Source organism: Diadema setosum, chromosome 16, assembly GCF_964275005.1.
Source record: "Diadema setosum chromosome 16, eeDiaSeto1, whole genome shotgun sequence".
NCBI classification, from domain to species: domain Eukaryota; kingdom Metazoa; phylum Echinodermata; class Echinoidea; order Diadematoida; family Diadematidae; genus Diadema; species Diadema setosum.
Window position 1 is genome coordinate 33,866,014 of NC_092700.1, and position 20,508 is coordinate 33,886,521.

At 39.6% G+C, this 20,508-nt stretch overlaps 1 protein-coding gene across 1 annotated transcript in view; it reads left to right on the forward strand.

The window, feature by feature from the left end:
- The first annotated feature begins 9,854 nt into the window (after positions 1 to 9,854).
- The window catches only part of LOC140239836 (PAS domain-containing serine/threonine-protein kinase-like), a 43,098-nt gene continuing 32,444 nt past the window's right edge, over positions 9,855 to 20,508 (forward strand). The window contains 2 exon segments of the mRNA XM_072319658.1: positions 9,855 to 10,049; positions 12,069 to 12,075. Of these exon segments, the coding sequence (XP_072175759.1) occupies positions 9,855 to 10,049; positions 12,069 to 12,075 (202 nt within the window).

Consider the following 20,508-nt stretch of genomic DNA (forward strand, 5'->3'; position numbering starts at 1 on the left):
TTGTATGCTCAGCAGCTGATAGTAGTAAAAGTACATCCTGATACACAACATCAATGCTGCTTTTGGTTACCGATATTAATACTGGCTACACTTCACACTCTCAATCTCAGTCTTGATACAGGAGGTAGCAGATGTCTCATCAGCTTGACTAAAAATTATGGTATGCAGTGTGTGTCTTCAGTGTTGCTCAGCTTTCTATGAAAGTGAAGTCAAAGCTTTTGGAGACTTTTTCATGTAGCCAGTGATAATACAAGATAAAATAGATAGCAATGAAATCATTCTGTAAATATTAACAATAATTTGAAGTGGGTGGTGATTAGGCTAATGAAATTGAACAGGGAAACCAGTGGCATAGCATAATTTTTACTTTTAGTCAGTCTTAAGTTAGTCTTAAGTTCAACTTCGTGAAACACCCCCCAGTACCTTGAAGTAAAATCAATATGCAAGGCTGCTGGCTGCACGCTGGCACTGGTCCGACGGTCCCTGACCAATAACAATCACTGTGGGACCAGTAACTTTTTCAGGAATGGACCAGTAAAAAAAAAGGAAAAACTTGACAGTACCTATAGTATCATACCTTTGTACTGTAGTTCTGGTTTCACAGAAGGTCAGAGCAGTTACTAGAAAAAATGGGTTACTGTGCAGCCCTGGAATTACATGTAGTCCACTTCCTGGACTGTATTCGTAGCGGTACGTACACACTGACATACAGTGTGCCCACCACGGATGTTAATGGTGTCTGAATTACACAAAATCACCACTCTTGAATGATTTTTTTAGGGAGTACCAATTGGTGGAGTGTCACAATCAGCGGTTGGGCGCATTGTGTGGGGTGCATGCATAACCACATGGTGTTTAATGTGGGGAATGCGGACAATTAAAACTGTCCAGTATCTGGACTACCCTGGAATATGTGTTTGAATCCAGAAATTTGATGCCACTTGTGGACAACACAGTACAACCATTGGCCAGGAAATGATGCCATTAAAAAACAAAAATGTATACCGTATGTTTCGTGATAAGTATAGTATATTTGCAGATTGCACATTAAAATCACATAGTACAACAAAACTAAAAAAAAAAAAAAAAAAATGATAGTATAGTATACAATTGGTCCCAAGACGCTTATTTGCCATGATCAAACAATGAAACCATGTGTTAGTGTATAATGTAGTACAGAAGTGACATTACATTGTGTGTTGTTTGTGCTCACAAGATGAAGTACTACAGTGTATGCATTTATGAGTTATACAGTACTAAATCCAACTGCAGTGTCTTCACATTCACAGTATTCAAAATGCAAGAACCGCTGTATCCCAATTTTTGCCATTTTACAATGTACGTCCACAGCTGATGAAAATAATTGTATTTTAAAATCTCACAAAATGTGTCAATTTTCTAAGCTGTCCAGTACTTGAGACTACAATACAACTTGTAGCTGGGGGCTCTGTTAAAGGGTGTGTATAATTCTGGTCGAGGTTTTGCAAGATATTCAGAAACCACTCTGAGATGTCAAAGAGCATGCAATTCTAAAGGGTACCTGTATCAAAAGTTTATTTGTAACAAATAAAGACAGAATAAACTGACCAGAAAGAATATAAATTATTAGTGGAAAAGTGAGCAAAGAAAATGGGATTCCATCGGGATTCGAACCCGAGACCTCCGGCTTGCTAGACCGGTGCTCTACCGACTGAGCTATAGAAAGCCCTAGTGCAGTGTTCGTCCCAGAAACCCTTAATTCTCAATGCTCGGGTGGTCAGAAGCTATAGCAGTGTGTTTGTGTGTGACACACACGCACACACTTGAACCTGGCATAAACCCGAAGGATAATTCAACTTGGGGATAAATGCGAGGGATCACCGAAGTGATGCAGCTTTTTGAGTTTGTAACAAATAAAGACAGAATAAACTGACCAGAAAGAATATAAATTATTAGTGGAAAAGTGAGCAAAGAAAATGGGATTCCATCGGGATTCGAACCCGAGACCTCCGGCTTGCTAGACCGGTGCTCTACCGACTGAGCTATAGAAAGCCCTAGTGCAGTGTTCGTCCCAGAAACCCTTAATTCTCAATGCTCGGGTGGTCAGAAGCTATAGCAGTGTGTTTGTGTGTGACACACACGCACACACTTGAACCTGGCATAAACCCGAAGGATAATTCAACTTGGGGATAAATGCGAGGGATCACCGAAGTGATGCAGCTTTTTGAGTTTGTAACAAATAAAGACAGAATAAACTGACCAGAAAGAATATAAATTATTAGTGGAAAAGTGAGCAAAGAAAATGGGATTCCATCGGGATTCGAACCCGAGACCTCCGGCTTGCTAGACCGGTGCTCTACCGACTGAGCTATAGAAAGCCCTAGTGCAGTGTTCGTCCCAGAAACCCTTAATTCTCAATGCTCGGGTGGTCAGAAGCTATAGCAGTGTGTTTGTGTGTGACACACACGCACACACTTGAACCTGGCATAAACCCGAAGGATAATTCAACTTGGGGATAAATGCGAGGGATCACCGAAGTGATGCAGCTTTTTGAGTTTGTAACAAATAAAGACAGAATAAACTGACCAGAAAGAATATAAATTATTAGTGGAAAAGTGAGCAAAGAAAATGGGATTCCATCGGGATTCGAACCCGAGACCTCCGGCTTGCTAGACCGGTGCTCTACCGACTGAGCTATAGAAAGCCCTAGTGCAGTGTTCGTCCCAGAAACCCTTAATTCTCAATGCTCGGGTGGTCAGAAGCTATAGCAGTGTGTTTGTGTGTGACACACACGCACACACTTGAACCTGGCATAAACCCGAAGGATAATTCAACTTGGGGATAAATGCGAGGGATCACCGAAGTGATGCAGCTTTTTGAGTTTGTAACAAATAAAGACAGAATAAACTGACCAGAAAGAATATAAATTATTAGTGGAAAAGTGAGCAAAGAAAATGGGATTCCATCGGGATTCGAACCCGAGACCTCCGGCTTGCTAGACCGGTGCTCTACCGACTGAGCTATAGAAAGCCCTAGTGCAGTGTTCGTCCCAGAAACCCTTAATTCTCAATGCTCGGGTGGTCAGAAGCTATAGCAGTGTGTTTGTGTGTGACACACACGCACACACTTGAACCTGGCATAAACCCGAAGGATAATTCAACTTGGGGATAAATGCGAGGGATCACCGAAGTGATGCAGCTTTTTGAGTTTGTAACAAATAAAGACAGAATAAACTGACCAGAAAGAATATAAATTATTAGTGGAAAAGTGAGCAAAGAAAATGGGATTCCATCGGGATTCGAACCCGAGACCTCCGGCTTGCTAGACCGGTGCTCTACCGACTGAGCTATAGAAAGCCCTAGTGCAGTGTTCGTCCCAGAAACCCTTAATTCTCAATGCTCGGGTGGTCAGAAGCTATAGCAGTGTGTTTGTGTGTGACACACACGCACACACTTGAACCTGGCATAAACCCGAAGGATAATTCAACTTGGGGATAAATGCGAGGGATCACCGAAGTGATGCAGCTTTTTGAGTTTGTAACAAATAAAGACAGAATAAACTGACCAGAAAGAATATAAATTATTAGTGGAAAAGTGAGCAAAGAAAATGGGATTCCATCGGGATTCGAACCCGAGACCTCCGGCTTGCTAGACCGGTGCTCTACCGACTGAGCTATAGAAAGCCCTAGTGCAGTGTTCGTCCCAGAAACCCTTAATTCTCAATGCTCGGGTGGTCAGAAGCTATAGCAGTGTGTTTGTGTGTGACACACACGCACACACTTGAACCTGGCATAAACCCGAAGGATAATTCAACTTGGGGATAAATGCGAGGGATCACCGAAGTGATGCAGCTTTTTGAGTTTGTAACAAATAAAGACAGAATAAACTGACCAGAAAGAATATAAATTATTAGTGGAAAAGTGAGCAAAGAAAATGGGATTCCATCGGGATTCGAACCCGAGACCTCCGGCTTGCTAGACCGGTGCTCTACCGACTGAGCTATAGAAAGCCCTAGTGCAGTGTTCGTCCCAGAAACCCTTAATTCTCAATGCTCGGGTGGTCAGAAGCTATAGCAGTGTGTTTGTGTGTGACACACACGCACACACTTGAACCTGGCATAAACCCGAAGGATAATTCAACTTGGGGATAAATGCGAGGGATCACCGAAGTGATGCAGCTTTTTGAGTTTGTAACAAATAAAGACAGAATAAACTGACCAGAAAGAATATAAATTATTAGTGGAAAAGTGAGCAAAGAAAATGGGATTCCATCGGGATTCGAACCCGAGACCTCCGGCTTGCTAGACCGGTGCTCTACCGACTGAGCTATAGAAAGCCCTAGTGCAGTGTTCGTCCCAGAAACCCTTAATTCTCAATGCTCGGGTGGTCAGAAGCTATAGCAGTGTGTTTGTGTGTGACACACACGCACACACTTGAACCTGGCATAAACCCGAAGGATAATTCAACTTGGGGATAAATGCGAGGGATCACCGAAGTGATGCAGCTTTTTGAGTTTGTAACAAATAAAGACAGAATAAACTGACCAGAAAGAATATAAATTATTAGTGGAAAAGTGAGCAAAGAAAATGGGATTCCATCGGGATTCGAACCCGAGACCTCCGGCTTGCTAGACCGGTGCTCTACCGACTGAGCTATAGAAAGCCCTAGTGCAGTGTTCGTCCCAGAAACCCTTAATTCTCAATGCTCGGGTGGTCAGAAGCTATAGCAGTGTGTTTGTGTGTGACACACACGCACACACTTGAACCTGGCATAAACCCGAAGGATAATTCAACTTGGGGATAAATGCGAGGGATCACCGAAGTGATGCAGCTTTTTGAGTTTGTAACAAATAAAGACAGAATAAACTGACCAGAAAGAATATAAATTATTAGTGGAAAAGTGAGCAAAGAAAATGGGATTCCATCGGGATTCGAACCCGAGACCTCCGGCTTGCTAGACCGGTGCTCTACCGACTGAGCTATAGAAAGCCCTAGTGCAGTGTTCGTCCCAGAAACCCTTAATTCTCAATGCTCGGGTGGTCAGAAGCTATAGCAGTGTGTTTGTGTGTGACACACACGCACACACTTGAACCTGGCATAAACCCGAAGGATAATTCAACTTGGGGATAAATGCGAGGGATCACCGAAGTGATGCAGCTTTTTGAGTTTGTAACAAATAAAGACAGAATAAACTGACCAGAAAGAATATAAATTATTAGTGGAAAAGTGAGCAAAGAAAATGGGATTCCATCGGGATTCGAACCCGAGACCTCCGGCTTGCTAGACCGGTGCTCTACCGACTGAGCTATAGAAAGCCCTAGTGCAGTGTTCGTCCCAGAAACCCTTAATTCTCAATGCTCGGGTGGTCAGAAGCTATAGCAGTGTGTTTGTGTGTGACACACACGCACACACTTGAACCTGGCATAAACCCGAAGGATAATTCAACTTGGGGATAAATGCGAGGGATCACCGAAGTGATGCAGCTTTTTGAGTTTGTAACAAATAAAGACAGAATAAACTGACCAGAAAGAATATAAATTATTAGTGGAAAAGTGAGCAAAGAAAATGGGATTCCATCGGGATTCGAACCCGAGACCTCCGGCTTGCTAGACCGGTGCTCTACCGACTGAGCTATAGAAAGCCCTAGTGCAGTGTTCGTCCCAGAAACCCTTAATTCTCAATGCTCGGGTGGTCAGAAGCTATAGCAGTGTGTTTGTGTGTGACACACACGCACACACTTGAACCTGGCATAAACCCGAAGGATAATTCAACTTGGGGATAAATGCGAGGGATCACCGAAGTGATGCAGCTTTTTGAGTTTGTAACAAATAAAGACAGAATAAACTGACCAGAAAGAATATAAATTATTAGTGGAAAAGTGAGCAAAGAAAATGGGATTCCATCGGGATTCGAACCCGAGACCTCCGGCTTGCTAGACCGGTGCTCTACCGACTGAGCTATAGAAAGCCCTAGTGCAGTGTTCGTCCCAGAAACCCTTAATTCTCAATGCTCGGGTGGTCAGAAGCTATAGCAGTGTGTTTGTGTGTGACACACACGCACACACTTGAACCTGGCATAAACCCGAAGGATAATTCAACTTGGGGATAAATGCGAGGGATCACCGAAGTGATGCAGCTTTTTGAGTTTGTAACAAATAAAGACAGAATAAACTGACCAGAAAGAATATAAATTATTAGTGGAAAAGTGAGCAAAGAAAATGGGATTCCATCGGGATTCGAACCCGAGACCTCCGGCTTGCTAGACCGGTGCTCTACCGACTGAGCTATAGAAAGCCCTAGTGCAGTGTTCGTCCCAGAAACCCTTAATTCTCAATGCTCGGGTGGTCAGAAGCTATAGCAGTGTGTTTGTGTGTGACACACACGCACACACTTGAACCTGGCATAAACCCGAAGGATAATTCAACTTGGGGATAAATGCGAGGGATCACCGAAGTGATGCAGCTTTTTGAGTTTGTAACAAATAAAGACAGAATAAACTGACCAGAAAGAATATAAATTATTAGTGGAAAAGTGAGCAAAGAAAATGGGATTCCATCGGGATTCGAACCCGAGACCTCCGGCTTGCTAGACCGGTGCTCTACCGACTGAGCTATAGAAAGCCCTAGTGCAGTGTTCGTCCCAGAAACCCTTAATTCTCAATGCTCGGGTGGTCAGAAGCTATAGCAGTGTGTTTGTGTGTGACACACACGCACACACTTGAACCTGGCATAAACCCGAAGGATAATTCAACTTGGGGATAAATGCGAGGGATCACCGAAGTGATGCAGCTTTTTGAGTTTGTAACAAATAAAGACAGAATAAACTGACCAGAAAGAATATAAATTATTAGTGGAAAAGTGAGCAAAGAAAATGGGATTCCATCGGGATTCGAACCCGAGACCTCCGGCTTGCTAGACCGGTGCTCTACCGACTGAGCTATAGAAAGCCCTAGTGCAGTGTTCGTCCCAGAAACCCTTAATTCTCAATGCTCGGGTGGTCAGAAGCTATAGCAGTGTGTTTGTGTGTGACACACACGCACACACTTGAACCTGGCATAAACCCGAAGGATAATTCAACTTGGGGATAAATGCGAGGGATCACCGAAGTGATGCAGCTTTTTGAGTTTGTAACAAATAAAGACAGAATAAACTGACCAGAAAGAATATAAATTATTAGTGGAAAAGTGAGCAAAGAAAATGGGATTCCATCGGGATTCGAACCCGAGACCTCCGGCTTGCTAGACCGGTGCTCTACCGACTGAGCTATAGAAAGCCCTAGTGCAGTGTTCGTCCCAGAAACCCTTAATTCTCAATGCTCGGGTGGTCAGAAGCTATAGCAGTGTGTTTGTGTGTGACACACACGCACACACTTGAACCTGGCATAAACCCGAAGGATAATTCAACTTGGGGATAAATGCGAGGGATCACCGAAGTGATGCAGCTTTTTGAGTTTGTAACAAATAAAGACAGAATAAACTGACCAGAAAGAATATAAATTATTAGTGGAAAAGTGAGCAAAGAAAATGGGATTCCATCGGGATTCGAACCCGAGACCTCCGGCTTGCTAGACCGGTGCTCTACCGACTGAGCTATAGAAAGCCCTAGTGCAGTGTTCGTCCCAGAAACCCTTAATTCTCAATGCTCGGGTGGTCAGAAGCTATAGCAGTGTGTTTGTGTGTGACACACACGCACACACTTGAACCTGGCATAAACCCGAAGGATAATTCAACTTGGGGATAAATGCGAGGGATCACCGAAGTGATGCAGCTTTTTGAGTTTGTAACAAATAAAGACAGAATAAACTGACCAGAAAGAATATAAATTATTAGTGGAAAAGTGAGCAAAGAAAATGGGATTCCATCGGGATTCGAACCCGAGACCTCCGGCTTGCTAGACCGGTGCTCTACCGACTGAGCTATAGAAAGCCCTAGTGCAGTGTTCGTCCCAGAAACCCTTAATTCTCAATGCTCGGGTGGTCAGAAGCTATAGCAGTGTGTTTGTGTGTGACACACACGCACACACTTGAACCTGGCATAAACCCGAAGGATAATTCAACTTGGGGATAAATGCGAGGGATCACCGAAGTGATGCAGCTTTTTGAGTTTGTAACAAATAAAGACAGAATAAACTGACCAGAAAGAATATAAATTATTAGTGGAAAAGTGAGCAAAGAAAATGGGATTCCATCGGGATTCGAACCCGAGACCTCCGGCTTGCTAGACCGGTGCTCTACCGACTGAGCTATAGAAAGCCCTAGTGCAGTGTTCGTCCCAGAAACCCTTAATTCTCAATGCTCGGGTGGTCAGAAGCTATAGCAGTGTGTTTGTGTGTGACACACACGCACACACTTGAACCTGGCATAAACCCGAAGGATAATTCAACTTGGGGATAAATGCGAGGGATCACCGAAGTGATGCAGCTTTTTGAGTTTGTAACAAATAAAGACAGAATAAACTGACCAGAAAGAATATAAATTATTAGTGGAAAAGTGAGCAAAGAAAATGGGATTCCATCGGGATTCGAACCCGAGACCTCCGAGACCTCCGAATCCCGATGGAATCCCATTTTCTTTGCTCACTTTTCCACTAAAAGTTTATTTGATGAAAATTGGTTTTGAAATGGCTGAGATATCCAAAAACATGGTAAAACAAAGAGATCATAATAAAAGGCGTGGCCTGTGGCCTTTTATTATCATCACTTTTTGGATATCTCAGCCATTTGAAAAACAATTTTCATCAAATAAACGTTAAATCCTTCTTGAAATTAAATGGTCTTACATATTTCATAAGAGGTTTCTCAATATCTCACTTTATCATAGGAATGTTCAAAACATGAATCCCACCTCAACCAGTACTGTGCAGTCCCTTTAACAATACATTAATGTGTACTGTCTCTTGTACATACTGTATGTAGTGAATACCATACAAATGTAATGCAATATCTGAGTGAAGTGATGCAGATCTTTTTCTCCATCACTCAAGAGTAAAAAAGTGATTTGTAATCCAGACAACAGACACTACATACAAAATTGTATTGCAATTGCAGTGTTCAGTGATGTATCACCATGACAACAGTGAGCACTGTATAACAACCACTCAACTATGTATTCAATACAGTTTTGGCTCTGGTGGTTTGAAATGGAGTCCAAGGCAACTATTGCATGTTTCATTTTTAAAATACCAATTTTGTTTAATTAAATGAGAGTGGAACATCAGTCTGCTAGGTTGATGAGTGCACATAGTACAATTGTAATCTGTTCACTGTCATCGTCTGAGCCTGTTCAAAATCTTGTGAATGCATGATACAGGACACATTTCAAATTCCTTCTCAATGTCAAGCCTTGTGTCCTTGAATTGAATACATGTACCCGGCTGCAGTAGTGTGATACTGGACAAGTGTAGTATCCCATGTAAGTTTTATTTATTGTTGTCTTTTCATTTTCTGCAATCAAATAGAAAGCTTTACTGATTTTAAGTGCAATTTTCAACATGGACCAAGTCATTGAGGTGTTGTTGATTGCAGATAATATATATAGTCGTTTTTGGAATTGACAATTTGCATTTTCACAAGTTTTACTGAAGTGTCAAGCCAAAGACTTTTTAAATGCATACAGGTTAAAATGTAGTTTGAAACTGTACTGTGATGTATTGCAGTCCATTTTCATTTTTCCATACATCTCTTGAATAGATTATGATACATACACACAATAATGCATTCCAGACATCAAGGGGTATAAATTATGTACAGTGTACATGTTTTGTTTCCCAGTTGTATTTTGTTGCCTACAAACAATGAACTCGTACCTGAACCATCACGGAGGTCAATGATTTATTTCTTCTGTCAAATATTCAACACTTGTCCTGACAGATCTGCCGCTGCCATGGCTACCAGAACAGCAGGGGAAGCTCTCGCCGCGGCAACGAAAGAAGGAACAGGTGGCGGGGCAAGGACCCCGTCTCCGCTGCGGATGCGGACTGCAAAGTCCACTGTGCCTCGCCAGAGCTCCCTCCCAAACAGGGCCAACTCTCCAGCGAACATGCACCACCTCATCAACCGGAATATTTTGTCGTACCCGGTGAGTTTGATATTTAAATATCACTTGTTACATGGAGACTCTCTCTGGTTCCCAGCAGAGACTGTTATCTGCCTGCTAGTCTATTGCCAAAGTTTAGTAGCAGACTAGTCAAAGTCCGTGCGACTTCCTGATAGTACAAGCATTGTTATACATTATGTACATGTACAATGTATGTACAGGTGTACGTTACAGTGTATATCTGTTTCATTCGCAAGTTGATGCATCATACTCATTATTGATCTTCCCTCTTTCCCTGTCTCACACACACAGCTTCAGTCTCACCAAAAAAACAAACAAACAAACAAACAGACTTGATTTTGTTAACAAATACATTTGTACCTATAGAAAATATTAATTAACTATGTGTGCAATTACAGTTGTACCTGTATCACATCAGTATTTGTAAAACATCGCTTTAATAGTAGCATTAAATTTGTCAATCTCGTCACTTCACAGAATGATTTTATATACATTTGTATGCAACAGAAGAATTTTAATGTTAAAATCAAAGCGTGATGAATACTGTACATGGGTTCATAAAATGACTGTGGCTTGCCATTTCCTGCTCTATGGGCTGGATGTAACAGAGTCTTGAAAAAAAGAAAACAATAAGAGCTAAAGAGTAATCTCAACATTTATTTGTACACTTGCATATCTCATTAACCTCCCCTAAGGATCACAATCTTAGAATGCTAATATTGTAATTGTATGCCAGCATGTTGCTGATGAGACTGCAAGAGTTTTTATATGACACAACGTGACAGCTTGTAAAGTAATTAACTCATCATGTGGGAATCTGAGAGCTTGCTAAGAAGGTGTGAAATTGTAATTTGAAAATCAGATGAGTATTAGCTGATTAAACTCAAGACTTTGTAATCAGGGTGATGTTGATTCCAGAGAACAGATGTTGAAATCTTGCCATTATATAAAGGGAGAGAAAGAAGAGAAAGAGGGAGAGAGACAAACAGACAGAGAGATAGATGGGATAAATGATACATATATGAGAGATGTACAGTAACAGAAGGATATGAGATAGAGGGAGAGAGGGAAATATAGTGTGAGATAGTGAGAGATGTGAGAGAAGAAAAGATGAGAGAGGGAAAAGATAGTGTGAGATAGTGAGAGATGTGAGAGAAGAAAAGAGAGAGGGAAAGATATGAGATGGAGAGAGATGTGGTAGAAAGGATGAGAGAGAGAGAGATGTGAGAGGGGAGATGAGAGTTCTAAGGAAGATATGAGAGAGGGAGAGGTGTGAGAGAGAGAGAGAGAGAGAGAGAGAGAGAGAGATGAGGGTTCTATGGAAGATATGAGAGGGGAGAGATGTGAGAGAGGGAGAGATGAGAGTTCAGAGGAGGATATGAGAGAGGGAGAGATGAAGAGATGAGAGTTCTAAGTAAGATATGAGAGAGGGAGAGATGAGAGTTCCAAGTAAGATATGAGAGAGGGAGAGATGAATGTTCTCGGGAAGATATGAGAGAGGGGAGAGATGGGGGGGGGGGGAGAGAAACAAAATAAAGAAAAGAAAAGACTAGTTATGGTATTGCCTTTCTTCAGTTCTCCACAGATGGAATTTTGTTGTAAAACATGAAATGAATGTACATTGTACGTGTAGCTGATAGACATTTCCGTTCGAGTCAGCTACATGAACACTCCATCTCATCAGGTATTAGATTTTATGTATTTTGTTCTCCTTTGACTTGTGATAATCCAGATCTTTTACCCATTTTATGCAATGATCATTTGAATGTGATGGTGTTAAAACTGAAATTATGTCCATGTTGTCTCCAAAGACTTGTCAGATTTGGAATTCAGTGAATCATTTTGGATTTTGTCAAATTTGTACTGAGTATGTATCTGCATATGAAAGAGAATTGTTTTGTAAGGATAATAAAAAAAAAAAAAAGATGTATAGGGGAAAAAAAGAGAACCTTCAGATCCAATCTGTAGGCGCAGGTGACAGGAATCTGGAAAGAACCTTCAAAAAAAGGATGGCTTTTTAATGAAAGGAAGACTGCAGAGGGCAGGTGTAAAAGGAGTCAGGATGCAAGCAAGAAAATACAATACAAATGTACGTGAACATGTTGTACAGTGTGAGATTGATGGAGAGATTAGACCCAGGAAACAAATAGAGAAGGATGTTTGAAAAGCTAATGATAGACGGAAACAAGGCCGCACTAGTGGAAGACAAAAAAATAAAAAATAAAAAATCCTGCAGTGATATGTGAATGGATTAAATTTTTACAGATGTTTGGAGTCATCAGTGTACAGTAGATTTAGAGATATTGCCTTCAGTGTTCTTAATCAATAGCATTCACATGAATGTGTATGGAAAACAGGCAAATGAAAATTTCAATCTTTTTTTTTACAAATAAATTTACCTTCATACACTTGTACACTATGTAGTTCATGATACAATGTACCTAAGGGTGTTTCTTAAGAATAAAGTCAGTATTAAAAAAATCAAAATACATACATGTATTTAATTTTCTTTTCAGAGATATTTACATGTTTAATTTCATTCAGTGTACATATTTTGAATAAATTGCATGAATTATTAACATTTATTTAAATATGGACAAACAGGCAATTGAAAATTTCATTGTATTAAAAACTTTACGGGCTGATGAAACAGTGTATACGATACATGGATCTTTCTGAGGAATGGAATCAGTTAATCAAAATATGAAATGATATTCACACACACACACACACACACACACACACACACACATGCAACTGTAGTACACACACTTGTGTGCAAAGTTCTCTTTGGGTACAGAGGCACGCCATGATGTTGCTCCAATTATTATGTATTGTCCTTGTTGTCTTGGGTAGATGGTAATCTACTGGGCTTTCATTCCATTAGTCACCCGACATCAAGGCAACCGGAGATTACTGGTAAGAGGCAATCTGTACCAGACTGCCACAAGGGAGTGGGAGAGAACAGACTTACTTGTAGAGTATTCATTTTGGAATTCCTTGAAATTCTTGTCATGCCCGTAACTTTGATTAATGTTTAGTGGGTATGACGTGACGCGGGCAGTTGATCGTCAAATCGCCCCATCGCTTCTCGGCAGAGCATTGCAACAAAAAAATGAATCAGCGCAAGAAGTGATGTTTGTTTGTTTCATGCCAGGCACAGAAATGAACTTCAATCAAACAAACGTTAAAGCAGCGGGGTGTAATTTATTTCCTTTGGAATCACTCTTGATATTTCTGTAAACATTTCAGAATCTGCATCGAGAGAATTTTAAGGAATTTCCTTCTTTTGCTCTCACCATGTAAAATGTATGATTAATTGCTTGTCAGAGTTTGTTAATGGAGAAAATGCTGGAACATTGCAAGTATTAAACTTTCAAACTACCCATCTCTATACATGACTGTGCGAAGCGTGGAAGCATCGTCTGAAATGCATGATTTATGAAAACAGTACTGTACAAAGTAATGTTTCATTCAATTACTGGTTTGTAAAATGGAGTTCCAATGAGCAGCAAAGTTTTATTCTTTGAAACAAAGAATCCAGACCTAAAAATACAAGGAACATACTGTAAAGCCAGTGTTGAGATTCTTAAATGAAGAAACTTTACATATGTGCTGTACATTTGTATGTAGTAGTTGCACTTATGTGACCCGCTACAACAAAAGGATCCTAAAGTCGCTGACGGGCGAGCCAAGCATGGCCCAGAAAAATGCTATTTTCAGGCCTTTCCTTTGATCATTTAGCTTCGAAATTTTGGCAGATGATAGAAGACCTACCGGTACATTAGACTACAAAATTATGTTAAAACAGAAATCCAAATGTTTTGATAGGTTTTGATGATGTGACTTCAAACTTGATTTTCTCGGCTCACCCGTCAGCGACTTTAGGATCCTTTTGTTGTAGCGGGTCACGTATAATACACATGAAAATAATAGCTTTTACAGTGCAATACAGTATGGGTTGTCATGCTGCTGATGAGCACTACAACTTTTATGACCATTAGCTAATGAGTCCTGGCTGCTGTACCTGTCGTTTTATGAGGTGAAGTGTAGATAATTGCGTCAATTCCTAAATTGTATCGTAACGTCACATATTCTCCTGTTACTGTACCATGCATCAACCCTTTTTATGTATACTGCCCTTCTAGTTTCTGCATTGATACAAGGTATAGTACATACCTTATGTTTCATAGTTAAGTCTATGAGGGAGTTTTTCAACAGATCTCATCATCTCGTCTATCGTCTGTTGGGTTAAATTCTGGTGCATCAGAGGGGAGTTACGGGGGAAACAGCGTATTGAGTGGGCGGAATGCACTTTATGTGGTTTCCCCACTTATGAATATCCCTATAAAAATCCCTGAGTGGTGTAATTAAATTACGCTACATGATTCATAATTTTATGCATAATTCTTTGTCATGGAAGCGATGGTGATTCAGGTACATGGTAGAGATCAATTCTTGAGGTTCAGTGTAAGAAAGAGTAGAAGAGCATCTTAGGAGAGAATGGTGGGGAGGGATACATGTATACATGTAAGGCCAAAAAAAAAAAAAAATTGTTGCATTGGCGTAACCCGCCCGACCCTAAAAATTCCGCCGACCCCATGTTTTTTTATTATTTTTTTTGCTATCGATATCAAATATCTTGTTGATTGCGATCGCGATTGCACAAACCCGGAAGTGGAAACGGCTCTGGGGATATCGGATGTACGAGGGAGAGATCTAGCGCCTCGCATAAGCCTTCCTTGATCAGTACGTCATCTGTTTCCAACACGGACACGCCACGTACTCTAACAAGATTTATTCAGTGTATACGTAGCATTCAGACTGCGATGTATTGTGTACAGTTTTGCCATAGGTTTCTTGTGTGGAGAACTTACACGAATCTGTATATGTGGGACTGTAATAGAGATCGCCGTGTGCGATGAAAAGATCGTACATATGGGTCAATTTGCATCTATCTTATCTAAGTCAAAATAGTAAAATATGAAGTAAAAACATTCAGGATAGGGATTTCAACATCTTTAAATTCTGTGAAGGGGTATAATTCCAGTAATATCGGCCTCATAAATGATTTGTAGAATAGATGAACACAGCACATTCGGTGCAGCAGTTCTGTTTACTGAGCTGAGCACGAGTTTTACACGTTAAATGCAGGTAGCAAAAAAAAAAAAAAAAAAATCCGCCCGACCGACCCTATTTGAAAATCTCATGTTACGCCAATGCAACAAATTTTTTTTTTTTTGCCTAAGCACAGGGTTCGGCAGAGTATTAGTTTGTAGTCGTGTTCCAATGAAGTTGAAGGCCGAACCTGCAAATTATGAATCATATCAAATGCAGCTTTGTTGTCATCCAGAGAACGTGAGCAGAAAGAAAAAGAAGGTTGGAAGGGGGAAGGAGGGTGTGTGTGTGTGGGGGGGGGGGGAAGAAGATGAAAAAGAAAGGGAAGAGAGGGTAGTACAATAGGAAGGAAGGAAAAGAGATCAAACGATACTATACAGAAATAAATTTTAAACAGTAACACATACAAATACCAGTCTACATTGTATTTCATTTTCATGTAATACATATCATAACTAGTATAAAGTGAATCAAAGTCAATTGCCCTTTTATGATAGGAATATTATGTTCTTGAAAATAAACTATGCACACACACACACACACATACACATTGATTTACTGCTAAGGGAGAATGTGTACAGCTGTACATTGATGTTACACTGTAAAACCAGAGGTGTTTTGCTTGCATTTTATTTAATTTTGTGAATTTGGTGAGAGCCAAGATTCACCAAACTGAAATGCAGCAATTATAGTTCTTGTCTACACTGTAATGCATTGAATGCTAGTGGCAAAACCCAAGAAAATTTCATGCCCCCATAAAGACCATTGGCTCCAATTCGCGAACATTTCTTGCTTTACACTACAGTACATTGTAACATGCACTGCGGGGGGGGGGGGGGGGGGGGACATTCAAAGACTGGTTGACAAAGAAACTCATGGAGTGCACATCAAAGGTACTGTAGATACACAGAAGCTCAGGTGCTCGCTGCTATCCAATTTGTGCCAATCTCTTCTTGTCATGCCAAGTGTGTGATGCAGGGATGTCATTATGCACATTGCATAATTTACCAACGCTTCATTTGGAAAGCAATCTCATTTGAAGGGGTTTCAGACTTGCAAGAGAACATGCTTTTTTTCTCTTTTTTTTTTAATCACAGTGATGATTCTGAAATGCAAGTTACATGAGTTACATGACTGTACAGCATGTTCAAACCCTGTATGTGTCTCCATGCTGACCGTCATCTGCAAATTACACTGTACATCTCAAGCAAGAGTTGTGTCACAATCACCATGGTCTGTCATGTACAGTTGAACCTCTCGTATCCGGACAAGTCGGGACCGGGGCTCATCCGGATAAGGGATTTGGCCGGATACGGGAGACTCGATTCTTTATACATGTACTGATGTAGCCCATGTAGTACCACATGTAGTAATGTGTATACTGCAACCTTTTCATTGTTACACTCAGTAACAGACCCCAAAATAGAGGTGTATGTTAATGTTGGAAGTAATATATGTAATTCATGTGTGTTTGTGTAGGAGTTCTCAAGGAGTTGGGAATCCCCCTTTCCTCCCGTAATTATTAAAAAAAAAAAAAAAAAAAAAAATCACGGTGAGATTGCGTCCGTATAATAGAGAGATCCGGATAAAGGGAGGCCGGATAAGAGAGGTTCAACTGTACTGCCATCCAGAATTTATGAATGCACCATGGTGGATGTGAGTACAAGGTTTTTTGAGCTGAGCTCCACAACCTCAGTCATGTTTTAAAAGTCTGGTCAGATTTACAAAGACATTCTCCCAGAATCAAGGGAAACTCCATCATTAACAGGCATACGGAAATTTGTGTATTGGCCACACGGTGACTTGAGGTGTGAAGGGGATTAAAGTTTGCCAGACGTATGAATATCAGTAGAACAGTGTGAAATTTGCTTTAAAGTGAGTTCTTTTGCTGCATGTTGTCATTTAAAAGGGTAACATTTCTGTGATATGCCCTCGGGAATATACATGTATCTCTCTCCGACAGACATGCATTTTGGGGGAAATGCTTAGCGGTACTCTGAGATCATTTTTCATTCATTCACTTTGATGTACTCTGAAAAATCAATTATGCTCCGTTTTCACCCTTTCCCAAGCCATCACATTGAAATGTGGCTGAGCAGCAGTCAGTTAGGCCCAGAGAGAGTGAGAGAGAAGTTATCCTTGATGCTCTGGTTACCATGACAACAGAGCAGGTGGATATTTGCTCATCCCTGTTAGAGAGTATTAATCAATCTTTTTTGCAAACTTGGTAGTCAAGGGAAAAAAAAGGCAGCTGCATATTTTGTTCATTTTGACATATATTTATTATTCATTTTCATCAGGGGAACAACATTCATTTTTCATCGTGGTGTCGGCTTTAACATTGAAGCCCAGGGATAGCAATTGATTTCAAACTTGTTAAAAAAAAAAGAAAAAAGATTTACAAGGATTTTACTCCATGGTTGGAAAATTTGATATTTATGTGCACACACACACACACACACACACAGACACACAGACACTCACATACAATCAACAGGATGAATATTTTGATGATCTATACATCACGTGTTCATGTGTACTGTAAAAGGGGATGTTTTTAAGTGCTTAATATTCGCGCTTGGCCAGGTAAGATGAGTTTCGCATGTTTTTAATTCTGTGGAATTAGACATAAACTACTGAATTGTTATATAGCAAGCAAAAGTATTTGTGCGCTTTTAAATTTTTGCACTGGTTGGTGGTAAGGCATAATGGGCGAAAATTTCAATATACAGCAAAAATATCCACAATATTTTTTAGAGTATGAGATGCAAAACTGCAGTCATTGCATTGTACTAAACTCTGATATTCCCTGGAAGTTCCATATTTTGTGGAGGGTTAGGAGTGGAAGGAAGAATTGCGAACTTGCAGAGCTGCAAATTATTGTGTTTCTTGATGTCTATTTTTAAGAACAAGCAAATATTGATATCTAGATGCGAATGTACATTGTACCTGTACAGTGTACAGTTTGTATCTTGAAGTAAGATTTAGAATGATTGGAAGTATAGAATGGTCATTCCTTACCTCTTTATTCTATCCATAATAGGATTTTTGCCTCCAAAGTACAGTACAATACCGGTATTCTCTCTACCGCACATCAATTATGTCATTTTGGTCTGCGGAGTTGGCAGTCCTGATATTTAAAGGGATGCTCCAGTTTTGTTTGAGATGGAGCTGCAGGGTTCCAATGTTTTTTGATGAGGATTTTTTGCGGTAATGAGAAACCTCTCATGAAATATGAAAGAGCATATAATTCTAAGAGGAATTCAAAGTTTATTCGATGAAAATTGGTTTTGAAATAACTGAGATATCCCAAAACAAAGTGAGCCTATATGATAAAAGGTGTTACCCACCTTTTATTAGGATTGCTTTGTTTTAGGGCAAGTCCAAGATAATGTCCCCTCAGATGCTCAAAATTCATATTGATTTTATCAAAAAGTTATTGATATCATGTTGTAGCCAAAGAGTTAAATCATATATTTCCAGCAAAGAAAATATTGAATTATGCAAATTTATGCAAGAAATATGGCCTTGATTTGCATAAATCAAAAACAAACCTTACGTATGGGACAAATTATAAATATTCATCTAAAATCAGTTGAATTTGTCCTTGACCTAGTTCCTTTATGGACATGACCCCTGTATGAGTTAGTATAATCTGCAATTGGTAAGACAAGGTCAGCACATTAATTATGCAAATTATGCACTTTCCCAGAACACAGTGTCCCATACGTAAGGATTTGAGTATGTTTTTTTAAGTTTTTTCTGAAGATATGTAACATTGACCAATCATACTTTAGGAAGTTCTAATTTATTCATTTCAACTCCAGATTAGCAAAACTAAATGAGGAAATTTAATTAGTCCTTCATCTTATAACTAATTAAAGTTTGCTTACGTATGGGACAAATGCCTTACGTATGGGACATTACATGCAAAGTGAATGGGAAAACCGCTTTTTGACACGGATGCTACATGTCCTTACATTTGTTTGGTTAATGGTTATCTTTGCACCTACTCTGAAGGATACTGTATGTCAATATATCTGCCTCTCCTACTCAGTTGACCTCAGGGAGAGTGTAAGAACAGCATTATTGAGTCATTCTATGATTAAGAAAGGAAAATACAGAATATTCATTTATACTTGTATTTTCTTATTTTCATTACAGGCTGTGCAGCTGGTCTTTAATTAACATTCCCCGTTAACATTTTGATATTGGACATTTTCTTTATAATTCAGTTATCATTTTCAACTTTACCTCTCTACAAAATGACTTTGTCCAAGAATGGGATTCTCTGAGTGTCATTTTAGGTGCAGTACATTGTTCAGCATGTACAATTTTACTACAGGTTGTACAGCCTCAAAAAGGAAATCAAAACAATTGTGCTTATGGCGCTCATCAATGACAACATTATAGGTTTTACTGAAAAGAAAAATCACTTAAGGTGACAACAGGTAACTTTGTCATTACTAGAGTTGATAGCAAAGGAAAAACCCTATGAGAATACTTTTTATTTTGATATGATTGTTAATATTTCAACTGCTCACCCTCAGAATATGTCATGACTTATCAAGGTCATGAACATGATTTCTGAAAATCCTGTAAAATGAAGACTATACAATGTAGTTTACATTTGCCATAAACCACAATATCAATACTGGTTCTGTGGTTGGAGTGCTAAAAACACAAATTACACAAACAAATAGGGAATTCAATATTCTTTTCTATTTTGTGTTTGAAGAGACAGATGTGCTCTGAGACACCTTCATCAACTCATACTTACTTTGTACCCCACATCTACACAATTATCAACATACATTGCAATCTGGTAGTGTATGATCAAATGAGGTTATTAGAATTTATTCAAAATTGTAATTTGCAGATCAGTGAGTTACTTAAGTGTTTCAAATCTAGATTTGAATGGGCAAATGATAATCTTTCCTGTATCACTACACAAGCATGTATGTATGTACAAAGTAACACAAATTTTGTCGTCTTTGGTTTCGTAGACACGAAGCCAAGCAATTTGAAAAAAAAAAAGCCAGCATTGGTACATACATTCTTCTATCTCCTTAAAATCTAAAACTTTCATTAAAATTTGATTGATTTTGCAGTTCAGCTAAAATTCACATGGCAAAACATGATGATTACAGAGCAAAATGAAGTACTCTTGTTGTTGTTGTGTTTTGTGCTGCATTTCAAACAATTATAAAGCTTTATAAAAACTTAGACAACTTGCAAGGTAAGCCTAGAGCTACTGAAAGTACCCACTTCAAACTGTATTTGCAAATTACATTGTACATGACATTTGATTCTAAAGTTGAAATTATCAAGACTACAAATTAGTTATTGTACATGTACATGT